The following is a 23,475-nucleotide window of genomic DNA, read 5'->3' on the forward strand; positions in this document are numbered from 1 at the left end:
GCTGGAATTAAAGGTATGTGCCACCACCTCCCAGCCCTAATAGCTTTCTTTATAAATGGATTTTTTAAATTTTATTTTTAATTTTGAGGCCTTGGTTTTGCTCTTTCTATAAAAACCTGTGACAAGGGACTAGAGACAACTCGTTGGTTCAGAGCATTTGTTGCCTTTCCAGAGGACCCGTGCTCAACTCCTAGAACCTGTGTGGTGGTTTACAAATGTTCCAAGGATCTGACACCTTCTGGCCTCCATAGGTACCAGGCACACACATGGCACATAGATATTAAAGACATACATGCAGGCAAAACACCCATACATATAAAATGAAAAATAGATATGAGAAAACTCTTTAACTTTTTCTTTTTCTTTTTTTAGTCTTTCCTTTCCCACAAATAGCATGTCTGTTCCCTTGTTTGTTAAGAAGTATACTTCATTATGGAAGTCGTTAACTGTTGTTTTATCTTCAGCACAGTGGCTATGCCTTAATCTACTATTTCAGCCAGCAGTTGTGACTCTGCAGTTACCGGCTGCTTCTTTAGCAGCAGCCTGGAGGGAATTCCATTCCCAAAGGCACCAGCCCTGGCTGCTGCTAAAGGTAACTCTAACTAAATATCATTCTACTTTAAATAAGACTTGAGGTTCAAAGGCTGGGGTGAAAATCTGTGAGCTCAGAGAGGCTGAGTAGCAGCTAACTAACCCTATCCTTGCTAGCGCCCCTGAAAGACCCATGCTTGGGTTCTGCCAAACCAGAAAACATCGCGGCCACTCCAAACTCTTCCCTACTACTTTTGTGTCTCTTCATTTCTCCCAGATGCCTTCTGATGCTCTATAATTAGTTTCTGTCAGCTAGTTGCTAACTTAGCCTCCTGACCCAAGGTTAATTTTATTTAATCATTGCAAATGCAAACTTGGGATTCTCAGTGTGATTGAGTGTCCCCCATAATTAACTATGGGAAAAGATTCCTTTTTCATTAATCCCTTAGAATATACCTAGAACTGTAGATCACGGAGTCATTTAAAGCTGGTTGGTCTAAGCACTTTTCATTCTTGTGGTTGGGTATGTTTTCCCTGATTGTTTTCTCTTCTTGATCTTGGATAAATCTTCAATATTGAAGATTTTATTTCTTTGTTTTGCTGAAGAAATAGGTTACAGTCCCTGCTCATTCCCCCCACCCCCTTTTAAGTCTAGGTTAGGTACTATACCTGAAATAGTGCCATTTAGGTGTGGTCAGATAGAAATTTGATTTCTCCTGATGAGGCTACAGTTTACATAGTTTTGTTCACTGTCTTTTCCTGCTAGTTGGTATCATACTTTCCAAAAGTGTTAGACTGGAAATTTAAGTACTTAGTTTAGTTCTAACTCTGCCTAGATTTAATCCTGTATAATAGTCTTCCTTGAAGGATAGTGGCATGATTTAACTTTTTTTTTTTTTGGTGTTTTGTTTATTTGTTTTTCAAGACAGGGAATCTCTGTGTAGCTTTACAGTCTGTCCTGGGACTCACTCTGTAGACCAGGCTGATCTCAAACTCACAGAGATCCATTTGCCTCTGCTTCCTGAGTGCTGGGATTAAAGGCTGACCTCTTCAGTAGCACTCCTGTTTTGTAGGGTACCATTGTCTTTAGTACTTAAATATCTAAGGTGTCATGATAGGTTTGTAAAAGGAAATTTATGAATTGTTCAGGTACCTATGAAAAAAGAAAACCTAATTAAATGATAATAGTTTATTAATATGAATATTTACAGTTCATGTATATGACAGATTATGCATTTTTATTCATTTAATTTTTATGTATGTTGGTTTTGGCCTGCGTATATATCTGTGAGGGAGTTGGTTCCATTGGATATAGAGTTACTGATAGTTGTGAGCTGCCATGTGGGTGCTTGGAATTGAACCCAGGACCTTTGGAAGAGCAGCCAATGCTCTTAAGCCATCTCTCCAGCTCCCAGATTATATTTTTAAAAGATGGCTATGACAGTATTTCTCATCCTACAGGCTTCTTATAACATGACTTTGACATTTCTCTCATGGTCCTTGAATTTCAAAATTTGAACAGTTTTGTGACTTAGCAGTGGTGACTTTTTTTTTTAAATTGGAGAGAACTGTGAAATGTATACTGATGTCATTTTCATGCTCCTTTCTTATTTTAAAAATAATATTACTTTTATTATTTGTTTATGTATGGCTTGTGTACATCTGAGTACAGATGTGCTTATTTGTGTGTGCCTTCCTCCACCGTTTTTGAGAGAGGGTTTTGAGAACACGCCTCAGGGTTCCTCTGTCTCCATACCTTACTCCTGTCTTGGTGCTGGCATTATAGGTGTGTGCTGTGATATTCAGCTTTTTAAAGTGGGAACTGGGGAATCTTATTTAGGCCCTTATACTTATGCAGCAAGCACTTTACCTACTTCGCCTAAGGTCCCCCAATGCCTTTCTTGAAATGAGGCCTATGTAAACAGAATCGTCTGCATTAGCTCCAGAGTGCTGAGATTATGGGTGTGTTGACCTAACTTCCTTCATTTCTTCTGCTTAATATTTTCTGTGCATTGTTTACCTTTAAAGAATCTGTTAAATTTCTTACTCAGATTTCCTCAATCCTATTTTCTTTTGGTGGAACATAGTCTCAAATAGAAACCCCATTGAATTTTCTTTCTTCTCTTCTGTTACCAGGAAATGAAAAGGATGAGAAGAAATGAGTTGCTTACCTCTGTAGATTTTCTTTTTCAAAATGTCATTTTTTTTTCATTATGGAATATGTTGTGTCTCTATGAACATAAAACATTTTAATAGAGCTTTAAAATCAGATTTAGTTTTTCAGTAGCTTCTTGATTTGAATCATTGAAAAAATTTTACTTGCATTACACATTCATTCTTTCTCTTAGAGTAATTCAAAGAATAGCTTAAGAGCCCAAACAAGCATATATATTTTTTTTATCACTCTTAGATTTTCTTTCTTGAAGTCCCACATTTTACCTCTCATCTTCTTGATCCACAATTCAAGCATTTCTAATGTCCTTCATCTTCTATGCTGTTGATTATTCTCTTTCTGCCTTTGGACATGTTCTTCAGGCCTCTTTCTGTTTGTTTGTTTGTTTGTTTGTTTGTTTTTTGACAGGATCTTGCTACTTAGTCCTTGTTGGTCTCAGACTTGCTTTTATCCTCCTGCCTTTTGTTCCCTAGCAACAGCTGAGATTATAGATGTGCACACCACCATGCCAGGCTTTTTTCTGTTTTTTTGTTTGTTTTTGTTGTTTTATTTTTGTGAATTGTCATTTTCTAAGATTTCTTCATAATAGTTTTGTATCTGTATTTCCTTTGCACTTTTTTTTTATTTCTGTTAAGTTCCTTTGTTACTACTTTGTAGAAACTTGTGTTATCATGCATTTGAACTCCCTATCCTTCCTCTATCAAGTATGTCCAGCCCTTTGCCCAGGATAGCTGTGAGTGAAGCCTGTCATAAATTTGTAAATTTACTGTAAAATTATGTGTTCTTTTGGGGGCAAAATGCTTTTGGTAACTCTTATGCAATTCTTGAGTAGATGACCTCATTGTGTTGCAATGTCAAAAGGTGGACACCCTGCTGAAGAGTTTGATGCTTTGGTTGGGAGGAGGGGTGTTGGGCATCAGTTCTCTAAATACTCAACAGGTGATTTTAGCTGTGTGAAATAGTAGTGATCATTTCACAATGTGTGCATACTTAAAAAAGGGGAACTACTAGAATAAAGGTATAACAGCGGCTGACTTGAAATAAGACTCAGATTATTGACATTTTAAAAGCTAGAATCATTTTTTTGTCTTTTAGCTCCCATAGCATTCAATATACTGTTGTCATTATGATTCAACAAATACTTTTGTCTACTCATTTTTGTGGTATTTTATGTAGCTGTGTAGGTTACTCTGAATGTATCTACTTTGCTTTATTTTTATTTTATTTTTGTCTTAGGGTTTCACTCTAGCTCAGGGTGACCTTGAATTCCTAATCCCTATTCCTTTATCTCCCCAGTGCTGGGATGACAGGTAATGCACCACCATCCCTGGCTTGGACAACTTTTGTAGCAGAAATTACTAGACAACAAAATTGTCAAGTGTCCCTTAAAAAAAAAAATCCAACAAGGCCTTACTATGTAGCTCCTGGCTGTCCTGGAACTCATTATGAAGACCAGGCTGGCCTCAGACTTGTAAGCATTTGCGTACTGGGACTATAGTGTACACCACCACATCCTATTATATATTTTTTAAATTTATTTTTATTTTATGTGCTTTGGTATTTTGCCTGCATGTATGTTTGTGTGAGGGTGTCAGATCTTGGAGTTATATGCAGTAGTAAGCTGCCATGTGGGGTCTGTGAATTGAGCCCTGGTCCTCTGGAAGAACAGCATGTGCTCTTAACCCCTGAACCATCTTTCCAGCCTCCCTCCCCCAGCTAAGTATTTTTAAAAGAAATATAAAGTACTCTCTAAAGAAGTCTTGGATTAAGAGGAGTCTTCACCAGTCCTGTGCTTGATTAATGAATTAAATATAAGAAGCCCTATTCTTCATGCTTCTATTATAAGGTAGTCCTCATAAGATCTGTGTATATTGACTTCTAAATGACTTTAGTCTAACCATGATTCATAAGTCTCATTTGTAGATAGCTATAATAAACATAGGAAATAAGTCTATTCCTATAAACATAGGAAATATGTCTAACATAGGAAACAACGCTAGGTATAGATTAACCTATAACATTTAGTAAATGTGGTAGAATTACAAGATTAACCTTTGATCTTTGGTGTTATTCCCCCCTTTTCTTTTTAAAGAGAGGGTGGAGGCCCAATATATACTAAGTATGTGTTCTACCCCTGAGCTACTCCTCCAACCAGAACTTTTGATCTGTATGTGCAATTTTGCTATATAGCCCAAGCTGGTTTCTAACTCCAGATCCTCTTGCCTTGGCCTCCCAAAATACTGGGATTAAAAACATTTGCTGCCATATCTAGTTTGATTCTTTAATCTTTTTTGTTTGCTTGTTTCATCTTGTTTGTTTGTTTGAGACAGGGTTTCTCTGTGTAGACAGTCAGGACTATCTAACTCACTCTGTAGGTGTGCCTGCTTCTACTTCCAGGGTGCTGGGAATAAAAGTGTAAACTGCCACAGTAGATTGGGCCTTTAATCTTTTTAAAACCAGTGGCCCCTGACTTGCTTCTAATTTAATTGCTTGTGGCATTTTTTTGTTTTATTTTTTGTTGTTTTTTAATGGTGCTGGGAACTGAACCCAGTGCCTTTGTGAGTCTTAGATAGGTACTCTAACATTGAGCCGTATTTGCTTGTGATATAAATTTATTTATTTATTTATTTGATTTTTCGAGGCAGGGTTTTTCTGTAGTTTTGGAGCCTGTCCTGGAACTAGCTCTTGTAGCCCAGGCTGGCTTCGAACTCACAGAGATCTGCCTGCCTCTGCCTTCCGAGTGCTGGGATTAAAGGTGAGTGCCACCACCACCTGGCTGAAATTTATTTTTTTTGAGGGGGAATTTAATTTATTATTTTATGGACTGCTAGAATGCATTTAGTGTCGTGAGTGCTTTTAGACAACATTCATGTTCAAATCTAAAGCAGTGATGAATACATTTTTTGCAACGTAACAACAGTCTCTTCGTGTGTGTATACCTGCAAGGAGGACAGAGGAAGACATCAGGTTTCTTTTTGTGTCATTTCACACCTTGTTCTCTAGAGACAGGATCTGTCGTTCTAAATTCCAGACCTTAAAATTACCTTCCCAGCCCTGCAGGGAATATTTGTTTGAGACAGGATCTTGCTTTGTATTCCTGTCTGGCTTAAAGTGAATGTGTAGACCAGGCTGCTCTCAAACTCACAGAAATCTACCTGCCTCTGCCTTCTGAGTGCTAGGATTAAAGGTTGGTGCCACCAGTACCTGGCAAACCAATGAACATTTTACGCATTTTCTGTCTGCTAATTGATTAAATGTTTGTATAATATTTTAAGTAAATAAAGTTTTTTTTTGTAAATAAAGTTTTAATAAGTTTTGACCTATGGCAACATTTTAATGTCTAAAATATTTTTAGTCTGTTGAGTAACTGATCTTTTTATTGATGGACATTTTTTACTTATTATAGACACTTTAAGAGGTTTCCTTGTGCATTTTAACCTCCATTATTAGTGAATAAATTGATTGATCATGTCATCATAGTTTGATGTCATCATTCCATAGTGATTGAGCCCATAGGGAATTTAACCCAGGGCCTTGAGAATGATAGACAAGAACTCTACTAGTGAGATATAGTTCCACTCCAAACATGCTGAACAAAAAAGAATAGTTTTCAAGTAATTTATAACCAACAGTGGAGCTTGCCATATTATATTCTAATAGTCAATTTGCCTTTGTCTTCACTAGATCAGAAGCAACTTAATTTGATAAAGCCACTAATGAGTTGTGATTTTCAAGGAATATTAATAGTTCTCGTAGAAAAGTGTTCTCTCTAATTACTTTAATTAATGACATGAGCTTTGTTCTATTTTTTGTTTTCATATTTAGAAACAAAGTACTTAGTTGGTATATTGTAGGTGTTATTAGTCCAGTTTCTAATGAGCTATGTTTTGGTAACTATTTGGATTATTTTATTGGTTTTTTTCTTTTTTAATCATTGTCCTACATATTGTTGAATCTGGAGCCCTCCCTACATATGACAAACATTTATTGAGTGATTAGCTGTGTGCCAAGCCCTTTCCATCTTTATCTTGTTGACCCTTTCTAACTTGTGACTACTTATCAGGAACTTCTTTCTGGCCTTTGGAGACCATATTTTCAGTTTACTGTATTTTCATTACCAATTTTCTTCACTATTCTTTTCCTCTCTCTATTTTCTTCCGTTTTAGACATTGTAACTTTGTAAACTTTGGTTTCTTTCAGTTTCATGCTTTTTGTTTGTTTGAGACAGGGCTTCTCTGTCTCTTTGGAGCCTGTCCTGGAACTAGCTCTTGTAGATCAGGCTGGCCTCGAACTCACAGAGATCTGCCTGCCTCTGCCTCCCAAGTGCTAGGATTAAAGGCGTGAGCCACCACTGCCCGGCTTCAGTTTTATTTTTATTTTATTCAATGTTTTGATTATATCTAGGACTCCTAGCAAACCTTTCTAAGTTTTAATTCAAGAAATTAAAAAGCAAATATAATTTCCTGAAGTGTCCACAGGTCTTTTAATAGAGTTGACTTTTATTTTGACTTAATACTTTTGCCTTCCTACAAGTTTCCAATTGTGGAAGCCTTGTGATTTTTAGATTGTTTCTATTCTCCAAGTCTACCAATTTTTCTGTCTGTGTATATCCCAAATTTAGTTGGACTTTCTCTTGTATTAGTGGTCCACTTTTTACTCCCTTTTTGTTCTGTTTCAGAGTGTGTTCTGCACTTGGTGCTTTCTTTCTAATTGGCCCAGAGTTTGTCTAAATTGTAGCTGATTGTACCTTTCCTTTTGGGTGGCAGAGTAGAGTAACTATAATTCAATCTTCACAGTTGTAGGTTTATCATCCTTTTGTTTTTAAATATTTATTTATTTATTATGTATACATAATTCTGTCTATGTGTATGCCTGCAGGCCACAAGAGAGCACCAGACCTCATTACAGATGGTTGTGAGCCACCATGTGGTTGCTGGGAATTGAACTCAGGACCTTTGAAAGAGCAGGCAATGTTCTTAACCACTGAACCATCTCTCCAGCCCTATCATCCTTCTTTTTATCATTATTATTATCATCTTGTTTAAACCTACCATATTTTGCTGTAGTAGCGTATGATAGAAGCCCACACTTTGAAGTAAAGTGTTCTGTTTGGCTTGCTCTTGACTCTTTTACATGGCTTCCCCTTTAAAAATTAATGTAATCCTCCTCTGAATCCAGAAACCCTCTTTGTTTCTTCTAGCATGAGCCAAAGCAACCATCTTGTGCTTCCATTGGGATTGTATATTGAACACTTAATATTGAAGACTATTCATTTCTCTTTTATTTATTTGTTTATTACTACTGTTTGTGTGTGCCTTAATTTCTTGTCAACTTGACACATGCTAAGGTCGTCTGGGAAGAGAGAAATTCAGTTGAGAAAATGCTCCCATTAGATTGATCTGTGGGCAAGCATGAGGGGATTTTCTTGATTAATGATTGATGTGGAGGGACTGTGTGCACGATGTTATCCTGGTCATGTGGTCCTGAGTTATATAAAAAAATTAAGGCGGAGTAACCCATGGGTACAAGCCAGTAAGTTGAGCTCCCCCATGATTTCTGCCTCAGTCAGGTCTTGTCTCCAGGTTCCTGCCCTGAGTTCCTGTCCTGGCCTCCTTTGATGATGCAGTGTAAGCCAGAGGAACCCTTTTCTTCAAGTTCCTTTTGGTCGGGGTATTTTTATCACAATAATAGAAACCAAACAAAGACAGTGTATGTGTTGGCATGTTCTAAATCTTGTGTCAAGGTCAGAGAACAACTTTATGGAAAGTTCTCTACTTCTACCTTTATTTGCATTATTACAGAGATCAAACTAAGGTTACCAGACTTTTGCAGCAAGTGCCTTTGCCCACTGAGCCATCTCACCTGCCCTTTTGTCTCTTTAGACAGGTTGTTGTACAAAGTGAAAGAAGTCTTAAATGCCTAAAGTAATGGGATGTGTAATTTTAAAAAATATTTTCTTTTGGTGTGTGTGTGTGTGTGTGTGTGTGTGAGAGAGAGAGAGAGAGAGAGAGAGAGAGAGAGAGACAGAGACAGAGACAGAGACAGAGAGGGGTATGTAGTATACACCTACTTGTGTTTAGGGGTACTCTGTGTGTGCAAAGACCAGAGAATAGTGTCACATACCTTTTTGTATCACTTCCTTCCTTATTCTTTTGCGATGGGGTCTCACTGAATCAGGACCTCAACATTTTTTTCTGGCCCCAAGCCCCAATGATTCTCTTTTTCTGTACACTCCAGTACTAACTGGAGTGTTACAAAGGGTATGGGACCACACCTAGCTTACTGTACGTTTGCTGAGATCAGAACTTCCTCTTAATTGTGTAACAATGCTTTTAATTCTCCAGCCTGGTTCTGAATATATATTCATTATATATTTATTAGTATATGTTGATATAATATATACTCATAATTAGATTAAAAATATTGCGTGTAGGTTTGTGCATGTGAGTACAGCTGCCCAAGGAGACCAAAGGCATTGGCTCTCCCTGGAACAAAAATTACAGATAAGATTGTGAGTCACCTGACAGGCAAGAATCTAAACTTGGAAATTGTTCTCTACAAGATACATTTGTACTCATGGTACAAATAATGTACTTTTGATACAAAGAAAATGAATATGTTAATGCCAAAAGCATTGATGCCAGAATTTAATGCCATTTGGCTTACCTGTATGCTACTTTTTGCTTCCCCTGACCGGAAATTTGTGTACATATATTAACGCTTTGCCTTTTTATTTAAAATAAAAATTTAAGTGTATGGGTGTTTTGCCCGCAGGTATGATTGTGTGTCAATTTTGTTCAGTGCTTGAGAAGGCCAGAAAAGGTGTCAGATCCGCTGAGACGGGAGTTATAGATGGTTGTGAGACACAGTACAGGTGCTAGGAATAGAACTGGAGTCTTCTTAAAGAGCACCAAGTACTATTAACTGCTAAGCCATCTCTCCAGCTCCAGGGTTTTTATTTTTGTTTGATTTTCAAGACAGGATTTCTCTGTGTAACCTGGCTAATCTGAAACTTGTTCTGTAGACCAGGCTGGTCTCGAATTCAGGGATTTGCCTTTTTCTGTCCTGGGATTAAAGCAGTGCACCACTTCCATCAGGCCAACCCCAGAGTTTGTCTTCTGAAAACATTGGGTCAGGAATTTTGATTTCTTATTTTACAGATTAGATTTGAGAATGTTAGAATTATGACTAAATGTCATTATGTTCCTTTACTTAGCTGAAAGAATTATTTGCTTGTTCTTAGGAACTAGAAGGTCATCTGTCTGTCTGTCTGTCTGTCTGTCTATCTATCTGTCTGTCTGTCTGTCTACCTACCTACCTACCTACCTACCTATCTATCTATCTATCTATCTTGTGTTTTTGTGAAAGGGTTTCTCTGTAGCTTTGGAGCCTGCCCTGGAACTTGCTCTTATAGAACCAGGCTGGCCTCGAACTCAAAGATATCCACCTGCGTCTGCCTCCCAAATGCTGGGATGAAAGGCATACACTACCACCGCCCAGCCCCTCTCTTTATTTTTATATTTATTAATTTATTGGTTTTTGAGACAGGGTTGGTTTCTCTGGGTAGCTGTAGCTGTCCTGAAACTCACCATGTAGTCCAGGCTGTCTTTGAACTCAGTGATTCCTTTGCCTCTGGGATTAAAAGCATGTGCCACCATGCCTGTTCCGTTGTTTTGTTTTGTTTGTTTATTTTTAAAGACATGGCCTAGAATTTGCCATGTAGCTCAAGTTGTCTTCAGACTCTGTTCTTCTCTGAGCCTCCAAATACTGGGGTTATAAGTATATGCCTTCATCTGGCTATGAGGAGCTATGTTTTGAAAGTCTTTTCCTTCCTGGTTTCTTACCTATCTTTTGTCTCTGAATTCTAGTCACAGATGTAGAGCTGAAACGACTCAAAGATGCCTTCAAGAGGACCTGTGGACTCTCATATTACATGAGTCAGCACTGCTTCATCAGGGAAGTGCTTGGGGATGGAGTGCCTCCTAAAGTTGCTGAGGTAATCTTTATGGTGCTTGGTTCCTCTCATAGTTCTGTACCAGTTTAAATTTCTTTTTCAAAGTACTTTTTTCAATTTTTTAGTATTTATTTATTTTAATGTGTATGGATGTTTTGTCTTTCTGTTCACTATGCGCCATGTATGTGCATTACACAGAGAAGAGTTTTGGATCCTCTAGGTCTGGAATTACAGATGGTTGTGAGCCACCATGTGGATGCTGAGAATTGAACCCAGCTCCTTTGGAAGAATATCAGTGCTCTTAACTGCTGAGCCATCTCTCCAGCACCCTGTTTTAATTCTTTTTCTGTTATTATATGTTTTGTTTTGAGACAGGGTCTGTCATATAGCTCAGACTGGCTTCCAACTCATGGTATAGCTGAGACTTGAACTCCTTATCCTCATGTCTTCATTACCTAAAGGCTTGGTTTATAAACTTCAGATTACCTCCCTGTGTTCTTGTCTATTTGCTTTTAAAATTTTGCATTAGTCTCTTCTTAAAAGATTTCATCTTGGGACTGGAGAGATGGCTCAGTGGGTAATGACATTATCTATTCTTCCAGAGGATCCATCCAGGTTCAATTCCTAGCACTTAGAAGGCAGCTTACAACTCTCTGTAACCCCAATTCCAGGGGATCTGATACCTTTACACCAATTCACATAAAATAAAGTTTAAAAATTTAAAACAAGATTTCATCTTCCTCACAGTTGTTTTTCTTGCTGAGTAGGAAACAGGTTCTAGTTTAGATGTGCTGTATTCTTAAAGTTTGAATGGGAACACTGAAGACCCACAGGTTTGCATTTTTAATGCTTTTGCAACTGATATGTAATTATAGACTGTTAATATGATTTCCTCATTTTAAATATCATCTGACATTAAGTTTTTATGTTGTATGTTTTACAAATTTTTATTGAATGGAGTTGAGTCTGTAAAATTAAACTTGTAAATGAAATAGAAGCTTATATGAATTTAAATTCTTATTTAAATTGTACCAAAATCTTTAAATAAAATATGCTGAGTTTGAAAGCATTCGCTTTCTAAAAATAATGTTTATTTTTTGTAGTAACCTGCACAGATGTATTGTTATTCTGAGTATGACTAAAAGTAAAATTTATAAAACAAGATTATGATAGGAATTTTAAGCTTAATATTACATATGGAGCCCTAATTCTCTACTTTATTTTTTTATTGTTTTTAGCAGGTATTTATTTATATTCCTCCCCCCCCCCCCCAACAGGGTTTCTCTGTGTAGCTTTGGAGCCTGTCCTGGAACTCATTCTGTAGACCAAGCTGGCCTTGAACTCACAGAGATCCACCTGCTTCTGCCTCCCAAGTACTGGGATTAAAGGTGTTCACCACTGCTGTCTGGCTATTTCTCATATTCTTGTTTTCCCTTAATAAGTTTATCTTGAGTGCTGTTATAGTACAGAAAATGTTGAATTTATTTTTTGTTTCAAGGTATAACAAGCAATTTAATACTATGATATTATCTACCAATTAGAAAAAGGGACATAGCCCAGGTATGGTGGTGCACGCCTTTAATCCTAGCACTAGACAGGCAGAGGCAGGTGAATCACTGTGACAAGGCCAACCAGGCCTACACAGTGAGGCCCTGTCTCAAAAAATAAAATAATGAAGGTCGTCATAGTGATTAATAGAAAATCCTTTCAAATTCAAAGATAGTTCAGCCTTTTTTCCCCCTCTCTGCTCCTGTACTTAAAGTCAGAACTGTTCCATGTTGCTAGGAATAATTTAAGTCACAGTATTTTATCTCCTTGAATTGTATATAAACATCTATCTGTATACATTCTTATTTACCTAAAAGCAGATTTCTCTCTTTTAAATTGAGTTGTCTTTTTATTGACTTTTAAGATTAGATATAGGCCCTTTTATAAGATACATGACTTGCAGACAGTTTCTCCCACTCTTTATATGGTTTCTCATTACTTCATGGTGCCTTTTAAATCACAAACTTAAATTTGGCAAAGTCCATTTATCACTTGTGCTGTTCCTTTTTATTGCAAAGATTTACTCATGTATTCCCTAAGGGTTTTGTAATTTTAGCTTTCATTCATCTAGTATTATTTTTTTTTTATTGTGTTAGATCCAAGTTCATTCTTACACATGTGGATATCTAGTCTCAGGCCTCCTTGTTGAATAGACTATTCTTTCTTCATTGAATTGTCTCGTAGGGCCGGTGAAAAGCACTTGAATTGTCCTGATACGCTTGCTATCAGTTGACAATAAGTGTAAACTGAAATCTTTATTTATGAGTGGGTGGGGTGGTGCAGTCCTTTAATTCGAGCACTCAGGAGGCAAAGGCAGGTGGATTGCTCTGAATTCAAGGCTAGCCTAGTCTACAAAGCGAGTTCCAGGACAGGTAGGGCTACCTACATTCAGAAAACAAAACTAAATAAAAAACTTTTATTTATGAATTATAGTTCATTGATTTTTGTACCATGTCCACCCCCAATTATCTTGGTAACTGTAATTTTAATAGGTTTTAGAATCAGAAGAAAGTACCATTCTTTCAACAATAGTAATTTAGTTCAAGATGGTTTTGCCTATTCTGCATTCCTTGCATACCCATAAGAATTTTAGGATCAGATTACAGTTTCTGGAAAGAAAAAAATGGCTGTTAACTTGGGTAGGGATTATATTGAATCTGTAGGTTCATTTGGGAGAATTATCATTTAACAATTATGTCTTTTGAACATGAAATTAGAATGTCTCTTTGATGAGTTTTATAATTTTCAATATAACAAATACTTACCAATCAAACAGCTCATAATGTTTACGTGATTGTTTTTTAAAAATTTGTCTTCTGAACTTTTAAAAAATTGTGTGTTTGTTTATGTGTATATACACATGATGTGTACAGGTGCTTGCAGAGGCCAGAAGGGTGTTTGATCACCTCAAATTGTACGCACAGGCAGTTGTGAACCACTTGATGTTGGGCTGGGAACTGAACTGCGCAAGTGCTCTTGACTACTGAGCCATTTTTCCAGCCCCTGAAGGGGTTTTTTAAGTTTATTTATTTGTTGTTGTTGTTGTTGTTTTTAAATAGGGTATACCTGTGCGTGATAGAGGTCAAAGCACAACTTTCAGAAGTTGGTTCTTTACTTACACCATGTGGTTTCTCAGGAAAGGAACTCAATTTGTCATTCTTGGCAGCAGGTGCCTTTATCTGCTAAACCATCCCATTTTAACATTATTTTGTAGTTGGCAATACTGAAAGGATTAGTGGGCAGCATTTGCTTAAATTATTTTATGAATAGATGGAAAGCTTCTATTTTAATTCTAAATAGTAATTCCAATTTTGAAAAATATATATGTGAAGAATAATGTCTTAATTTTTCTCCTTTTCCTCCTTTCCCTTCCATTCCCCTTCTCATGTAGTTGCCTGGAACTTGCTTGTAGCTCAGATTGTTCTTCAGATTGTTCCTCAAAGCAGGAGTCCGCCTGCTTCAGGCTCCCCAGTGCTGGGATTATAAATGTCAGCTGCTGGCCCTGCTAATAAGAGTGTTTTAAGCAGTTAAATGTTACTTGGGCATGTAGACATTAGGCCTTCTCACTTTAAAGAAACAGGATATTTGAGTATTAAGATACATTAAGCTCATCTTATAAAATATTAGATCTGGTTTATAGCCCTTTTGTTAACTATTTCCCATAGCTTTAGAGTGCCCCCTATGGGCATGGTTCTGAAAACTGGTGACTAAAGCTGTATAGCAAAGAGCCTGGTGTGGTGGTACTCACCTTGTCTTAGGTTCTGTGAAGAAACACCATGACCAAAAGCAAGATGGGAAGGAAAGGATTTATGTGACATCAGAGGAAGTCAGGACAGGAAGTCAAGTAGGTCAGAAACCTAGAGGCAGGAGCAGATGCAGAGGCCATGGTGGGAGTGCTGCTTACTGGCTTGTTCATCGTGGCCTGCGCAGCCGGTTTTTTTGTTTTTGTTTTTGTTGTTTTTTTTTGTTTGTTTGTTTTTGTTTTTTTGGGTTTTTTTCTTGTTTTTCTTTTTTTGCAGCCTGCTTTCTTAGAGAATCCACAACTACCAGCTCAGGGATGGCACCACCAACAATGGCTGGGCCCTTCTGCTTCAATCACTAATTAAGAAAATAGTCAGTACTTGGGAGACTGAGACAGCCGGGTCTCTATAAGTTCAAGTCCAGCCTGGTCTACAGCGCGAGTTCCAGGACAGACTCCAAAACTACAGTTTCTTTGTAACTTTGGAGCCTGCCCTGGATCTAGACCAGGCTGGCCTTGAACTCTCATGGAGCTCCGCCTGCCTCTGCCTCCCGTGTGTTGGGGATTAAAGACAGGTGCCACCACTCCCTGGTGCAGCCTGAGATTTTATGGAAACATTTTTCTCAATTGAGGTTCCCTCCTCTCAAATAACTCTAGCTTGTGTCAAGTTGATGTAAAAATTAGTCAGCACAGCCTTTAATCCCAGCACTTGGAAGGCAGAGGGAGACAGATTTTTCTTAGTTCGACACCATCCTTAGTTCTAGGCCAGGAAAAGGAAAAAAAAAAAACTATGGGGCTAAAATGGTGGCTCATTGGTTGAGAGCATTGACTGCCTTTCCAGGGAATCCAGGCTTGATTTCCAGCACTAATATGAGAGTTCTTAAGTGTCTGGAACTCAACTCAGCTATCTGATATGAGGGCACTTTTCTGATCTCCACGGTGTCTTATTGCACAGAATATATACTGGCAAAACACCCATGCACATAGAAATAAATCATTTTTTAAAGTTTTGGCAAAGTTGAAGCATCATTTCTTTTCTAGTGATTATCAAGTAGAGCTATGAAAAAAAGCCATCTGGTTAAAATAGTTAACACTGTGTTAATAATTGGCTATAACTATAAAAAATAAAAATAAATAAAATTTAAAAACTAAATGGGGCTGGAGAGATGGCTCAGTGTTTAAGAGCACTGACCAGCATTCAGTTGCCAGCGCCCACATGGTAGCTAACAACTGTCTGTAATTCCAGTTCCAGGGGAATCTGACACCCATGGCAAAACACCAACGCACACAAAAACAAACAAACAAACAAATAAATAATTGGCTATTACAAGGCCTGGCCACCATTAAAAAGAGAAGTGCCCTCAACCCCTGGCATGTTTCAAATTAGGTGATTGGGAAATCTAAATTACTAGATTAAATTGGTGGTAGATACTGTATTTATATTGTAGGGATTTCTGTATGACCCTGTATATCTTTTATGATACTTTCCATCTTTTTTATTTTGAGAGTAATTTATTTCTTTGTGCATTTTATAATAAAAATATCATAAAATTATGGTTGTATGATATGATTTTATGATAAAATAACATAAAATTAAATTTTATGATATGCTCGTCTTTAAAGTTCTTGTCTAATACCTATAATATTTTTGTCACAGTTTGGTACTTACTGGTTGTTATTTTCTAATTGAGTAAATATTTTCTTGGTCTTCTATATTGAAGAATTTTGGATTATAGTCTAGACATTTGTAATGTTCAGAGACTCTGAGTCTTGAGATGTAACTATATTTTATCAGATCATGATGAGAGTGGACTTCGGATATAGCTTTGTACTTGTCTTCTCTTGCTTATTTTACAATATCAGTTACCTTCTTAAAGCCTGTACAACCCTGTTTGGATTTATCCTACAGTGACTAGTCTTAGACTCAATTTTAGTTCAGACTGGTTTATCTTTTAGGGTTAGGCAGACCCAGAAGTTACAAAGAACAGTTTTCCTGCTCCTTCCTTCCCTTAGTGTTCACATGAATTTCCTTTTCTCTGGAGCTCCTATTTTCAGTCCTTTCAGAGATGCCTGCTGTGCCACACACTTCTTGAATTTGTCTGTATCCAAGGAGGAGATATAGGGGGAAGGAAGACAGAAGAGGTCAGGAAGAAATGGAAATTTGGAGGGCTGGAGAGATGGCTCAGTGTTAACGTTAAGAGCGCTGTCTGCCCTTCCAAAGGTCCTGAGTTCAGTTCCCAGCAACTACATGGTGGCTCACAACCATCTGTAATGAGATCTGGTACCCTCTGCTGACCTGCAGGCATCCATGCATACAGGATACTGAGAATACTGTAAACATAATAAATAAATAGATTTTTAAAAAAAAAGAAATGGAAATTTGTCCCATTCTCTTGGGACTGTAGTATCTGTGATAAACTACATAATATCTTCTAAAGATTCCTAGATCCTATTTCCTGGAGGTTACATATAGAATGTGTCTGGAATTCTAGAAATCTGGGATGTTTAAGGGATTCAAGTTTATCACTTCTTACTCTATGTGAAATTACTTCTTATAGAATTAGAGAAACTCTTTTTTTAAATATTTATTTATTTATTTATTATGTATACAATATTCTGTCTGTGTGTATGCCTGCAGGCCAGAAGAGGGCTCCAGACCTCATTACAGATGGTTGTGAGCCACCATGTGGTTGCTGGGAATTGAACTCAGGACCTTTGGAAGAGCAGGCAATGCTCTTACCCTCTGAGCCATCTCTCCAGCCCCCTAGAGAAACTCTTAAGTTAGCACTATTGGTAGATTTGTGTTCTTAGTCATTTGCTTAAATGTCAGTTTGAGATAGTCTTCAGATGATTTTGAAAATTTATTGTGAAAAAGTTATCCCAATACTAATACTGAAGATATTTACTATCTTTTGTTTTGTGATGAGTGAAGCATTATCATTGCCCTTGAGTTAGCAAAGTGAAACTGTTGATAACAATGTTTAGTACTGTCATAGAGTTTATCAAGTTTTGCTTTTCCTCTTTCCCATATTTATTTAATAGTTAAGTGATAACAGTGTGTAGGTCAGTACAAAGTACTGAAGATTCTAAGTTACATACAGTATGAGCTGGTATGGATTAAAAAAAACTTGGTCTGAACTTGCCTGCCTTTTGCTTTACAAGGACAGGTCAAGGTAATAATTATAGTGCACTGTAGTTTCCTTAATACTTGCTTAAATGGGACAGTCTTTGTCTATATGGCTCTTGCTTACAACGAATTTTACATTTAAGAAAATAGGAGTACTAAGGGTGTGGCTTAGTAATTAGAGCAGGTTGTCTTATTGGCAAAACCTCCCAGTTTCTCATCCTGGCACTGAGAGAGAAGGTAGGGGAACAGTATGCTATTAGGTTAGGTATTTTTCTGTCTTGGGCTTGTGGAAACTTAAGAAAGTAACCTAATTTTCCTTTGGAACTGGGAGCATTATTAATGGGATGAAGAAGATAATATGTATCTGTGGGAGTTTGTTTGATGGTGGCGGTTGGCTAGCTTTTAGTTGTTTGAAACAAGGCCTCAGACTTACTATATAACAAGGAGTGATCTTGAACTACTTCTGATCCTTTATTTTCAGAGTGCTGGGATTCAGGCATAACACTACCATGCCAAATTTTCAGAGGTCTTTTATTACTACAGCTACTACTATTTTTATTTTACTTGTGCGCGTGTGTATGTGCACATGTGTGTGCGCATATGCATGTGCTGGGTCTGCATGTATTAGGTTTTATGCATGTATTAAGTTTTTATAACTTAGTCCACATCTGAACTTCATGGTTTGATAACCTGTGTTTTCTGTAAGGTGTATGCCTTTTGGTATAATAAGACAGTTGAAATCATATGCAGTATAGTTTGTTGCTGTCCAGCCAAAGTTCCTTTGGTTCCTGGTTCTCATTGGGTTGGGATTGGAATACTTATGACATCGTTTTGGATATTGAATCCCTCATTTAAATGTGTTTGAGGATCCTTTTGTTTCATATCTCAGAGTAACCAGTAGCAACTTCTTTTTACTGATGCTTTCTATTAAAAAGGGTTTGGCGGGGCCGTGGAAAGAAAGAAGTAAGGAAAGAAGTAAAAAAAGAAAGAAAGGCTTTTGTTGGTTTAGCTGAAGTAAAATTCCTAGTACTAATTTTCATTGCATTTCCCCCTTGCCATCTACTTTCTGAGGGTCAAGACTGTTTTTGTAATAATTCCTTGAAACAATACTAAGCTCTTACGAAGCCATATAATTTAAGGACAGTAAGGTATTCATTTAATATCCTTGAACTCTTTGCCATTAGTGACAGTATTAGTTACTTTTATGCTGATGTGACCAAGTACCTGATAAGAAGCAACTTAAGGACAGGTTTTATCTTGGTTTATAATTGGAGGAAGTCCTGGTCATTAGGGTGGCGAAAACATGGTAGCAGGAATGTGAGAGTGCCATTCACATGTGTCTCCAGTCAGTAGGCAGAGAGACGTGGATACTGGTGCTCAGTTTTCCTTTTTCTTTCTATAATTACCAGTCTCTAGTTTGTAGTATGTACAGACCACCTTCAGGGTGGCTCTTCCCTGTTCAGTTAGACCGCTTTGGAAATATTCTCACAGACAAGCCCAGAAGTATCTCGTAGGTGACACTAAATTTATCAAGTTAGCTTTTTTTTTTTTTTTTTTTTTTTTTTGGTGTGGGCATAGTTTCTCTGTGTTCTCGCCATCCTGGAACTCGCTCTGTAGACCAGGCTGGCCTCGAACTCAGAGATCCACCTGCCTGTGCCTCCCAAGTGCTGGGATTAAAGATGTTTTCCCTGACCAACTGGCTAATTCATCAAGTTAGCATGGTGCATTTTCTCATTAGGTCTGTATGTTTATTTTTAATAGTTTTATCAGCATATATTAACTATATGCAATAATAGATTTTGTTCTTAATTTTCATATACATATATAATGTATGTATTTTGATCATTCATTCCCCATTATCCTCTCTTATTCCCCTGCTGTTCTTACTGATCCCTTTCCGCATCCCAGCTAGTCCTCTTTGTCTTTGTTTTTTTTTTTGTTTGTTTGTTTGTTGTTTGTTGTTTTTGTTTTTTTCTTTTGAGAATGGGTTTTTCTGTGTGACAGCTCTGGCTGTCCTGGAACTTACTTTGTAGACCAGGCTAGCCTCAAACTCACAGAGATCCACTTCCCAAGTGCTGAGATTAAAAATGTACACCACTACCGCCCAGCTTGTGCTCTTATTCTTTAATTTTTTTAAAAAGACTTATCTTTTATTTATGTGTATGTGCATATGTATGCTTGTTAGTATATACACCTGTCTGCGTTTTAGTGCCTGTAAAGGCCAGGATCGGGTGTCAGATGCTCCGGATCTGGAGTGATAAGCAGTTGTGAGCCAGCCAGTGTGAGCCATCAGAACTTGGATTCTCTGTAAGTGCAGCAAAGTTTCTTAACCTTAGAATTGTCTCTCTCCAGCTTCCTATCTTAATGTTTTTTGGTTTTGGTGAGCCAATGAGTTTAATTAGGGTTACCTATAAAAGCATTGGCAACTTAACAGATGCTGTATCGCTGAAGAAAATTACTATTCCTCTCCTAAGCAAGATTAATTGCTTATTAATTAATATTAAGATTAATTGCATATTAATCCTCAAGGAGGTGTTAGGCAGGACCTCTGTATCCCTTGTCATCTCCAATGATGGAATGTTGACAGGCAGTTCTAAGAGAGTTTTAGGCTATGTCATGACCAGAAAATATGTATACATTCTATCCCTCCCTTTGGATCATGTGTTCTTTTTGCTTCTTTACAGTGTTCCCTGAACCTTGGAAAGGATGGTAGTGATATCCTGCTATGGCTGTGCATTTTACTAGTCTCTTATTCTCAGGGTTACACACTTTGCAGTAATTGCCACCCACTGCAGCAAGAAGCTTTTTTGACCAAAGCTAATGGCAGTATTGACTTGTGAACATAAACATAAATATTTTGAAGTCAGTTTGATACACATATCATGTCAACTTAGCAAAACAGGAGCAGTAGCATCCCCACTGGGGCCTATCCTCTTCTTAGCCCTGTACTTTTCATTAAGTTTATAGTACCATCTCCTTAGGCCTTCAGAGAACATCATGTTACAATAGCCAATGTGGTTAGTTTTCTCTTCTAACAGATAATAACACTTAAACCCAAATCTTAAAATAGCATAGTTAGCAAATGGTACAGGAAGCCCAAACAAAAACAGTTTACTTGAAAATGAGCTTTGGACCTGGTGTGATGGTATAGGCTTGTAGCATTGGGGAGGCAAGAGGGAAATCGAATGATGTCATCATCTCTGACTCCTGAATGTTGGGATAACTGTTGTGTGCCACCATGCCTGATTCAGGTTTATTATTGCATTCCTATACTTACCCTCAAACTTAATTAGTTCATAATATAGGTGAAAATACAAAAATTTTCTAGTAGTATGCTTTTAAATCATCTTATAGTTATTATTGTTAATTACTCAGTATTTTTGTCACATTATAATTCAAGTAGAATTCTGGAGTTAGCCAAGAAAAATCTGATTATAGATGACTGAAAATGTTTCCTGTATTTTAGCCATTTTAATAAATGACTGATTAATATACTTGTAAGTTGGGAATAGTTTCTGTATTTGTTTCTTAATCACTAGAAGGATTTGTGAATTATTTTTAAAAATATCCTTAAGGTTAGAGCTTGCTTAATTTTCAGTCAATCTGAATTTTCTAGATAATTTCAATCTGAATTATCTAGTTAGTTCTGTGAGGCTATACATTTGGACAGGATGAAGGACTCACATGCTAAGTCAGACCTCAAGCGAGTCACTTCTCTTTAAAGAGGACTACTGACCTTCAAGAGGACAGAGAAGTGTACCTTGCAGAGTGTTCTATGTCTGTATTTAAAAAATAAGAAAATACATTTTTCCTTCCTAAGTAAAGTGTACATTAAAACTATCTGTTGTTTATAGTATGATAGTATTTAATAGACTTGGAAATTATTTTCCTTGCCCCATTAAATTCCTAAAAGTAATTCAACCATACCTATGTAACCATTTTTTTTCTATTTGCATACTTCTTTCTCTTGAAATGTGACTATCAAAATCAGACACTGGAGAAATGGCTCAGTGGTTAAGAGTGTTCCTGCTCTTCCAGAAGGCCTGAGTTCAGTTCCCAACACCCACATCACTACTGCCTTTATTTTTAACTCCAGAGACTCCAGCTTCTTTTGTGGCCTCTGGGCACCCATATATACATGGCACACACACATAGACTCATACATATACCTAAACAAATCTTTAAAACAACCAGACACTATGAAAAATACTCTTTTGTAAAAGGTCATTGCTGCCAGTTGGTGGTGGTACATGCCTTTAATCCCAGTACTTGAGAGGTAGAGGCAGGTGGGTCTCTGTGATTTTGAGGCCAACCTGGTCTACAGAGCGAGTTCTAGTATAGCCAGTTCTAGTATTACACAGAGAAACCCTGTCTTGAAAAACAAAAACCAAACCAAAACAAAACAAAGCAAAAAAACGGGAGGGGAGAGAGTTTAAAATAAGAGATAATGTTTTCTTTCTTTTATTTTAGTTGAAAATAGAGCTATTTTTTTATATAATATATTCTGATCATGGTTTCCTCTCCTCATCGCCTCCTAAATCCCTTTACCTTAATCCCTCCCAGCCTTAAAATTCCACTCTTTTTTCTTGTCTCTCTGGAGAAAACAAGAAAGCAAATGAAAAAGACAAGCAAGAATAAAACGAAATGAACACATTAACAACAAAAACCAGAGACCACAAGAAATGCATATGCATACAGACACACATAAACACACAAAACCTATAAAAACATAAAATCTAAAACCATAATATACAAGCATAGAATCAGTAAAGTTAAATAAAGCTGGGTGGTGGCGGCTCATACCTTTAATTCCAGCAAAAGAGGGACAGAGGCAGGCAGATCCCTGTAGCTTCAAGGCCAGTCTAGTCTACAAAGCATTCCATAGCAGCCAGAACTGTTACACAGAGGAACCCTGACTCAAAAAACAAAACAAAACAAAATAAAAATATGAGATCAAAAATACCTTTTAAGTTCATTTTGTGTTGGCCATCTACTACTGGTCCTGGAGTTTGCCCTGAAGTATGGTTTTTTTGTTTTTTTTTATACCCAGTGAAATTACCTTGGGAAAGTTTTCCTTTGCAAGCCATCATTAATTGGAGGTAGCTTCTTGGTTGGGAATGGGAGCTTGTGTCTACTTCCTCATTTCAGTGCTGGGACCCCCATCTTGTTTAGGATCTGTACAGGCCATATGGCGTGCTACCACATCTATGAGTTCATACGTGCTTTGGTCCCGTCTTAGGGTTTATTATTTTTTACTGCTGTGAAGAGACATCATGACCACAGCAAGACTTATAATAATAATAAAAAAATCCTTTTAATTGTCATGACTCACTTACAGATTTAGAGGTTCAGTCCATTATCATTGTGGGGAGCATGGTGGAGGCATGTGTGCAGACATGGTGCTGGCTAGATCTGGGCTTGAAGGCAACAGGAAGTTGACTGAGACACTTGGCACGGCAGTCTCTTGAGTATAGGAAACCTCAAAGCCTGCCCCCACAGTGACACATATTGTCCAACAAGGCCATACCAACGGAGCTATACCTTCTAATAGTGCCACTCCCAATGAAATTATAGGGGCCAATTATATTCAAGCTACTACAAGTCCTGTTTTGTCTGGAAGATACTGTTTTCTTCTTATCATCCATCCCCTCTGGCTCTTACATTCTTTCCAGCCTCCTCTTTTGCATAATTCCCTGAGCCATGAGGGGAGGGATTTGATGAATACATTCCATTTAGGATTGAATGTTACAAGATCTCTCAATCTCTGCTCATTTTTCAGTTGTGTGTCTTTGTAGTTCTTATCTTTTGTAGGAAAAGGCTTCTCTAATGATGGCTGAGTGAGGACACTGTTATATAGGTGTAGCAGAATGTCATTAGGCATTATTGTTTATTCCTTTAGTGGA

The 23,475-nt window shown here is 37.4% G+C and overlaps 1 protein-coding gene across 3 annotated transcripts in view; it reads left to right on the forward strand.

Annotated features, from left to right (window-relative positions):
• The window catches only part of Usp32 (ubiquitin specific peptidase 32), a 148,454-nt gene that overhangs the window by 23,851 nt on the left and 101,128 nt on the right, over positions 1–23,475 (forward strand). For all 3 annotated transcript variants that reach the window (XM_048446738.3, XM_048446739.3, XM_085695605.2), the window contains exon 2: positions 10,573–10,700. In XM_048446738.3, the coding sequence (XP_048302695.2) occupies positions 10,573–10,700 (128 nt within the window). The remainder of the gene's footprint in view (positions 1–10,572; positions 10,701–23,475) is intronic.

This window comes from Myodes glareolus, chromosome 9, assembly GCF_982192425.1.
Source record: "Myodes glareolus chromosome 9, mMyoGla1.1, whole genome shotgun sequence".
NCBI lineage: Eukaryota > Metazoa > Chordata > Mammalia > Rodentia > Cricetidae > Myodes > Myodes glareolus.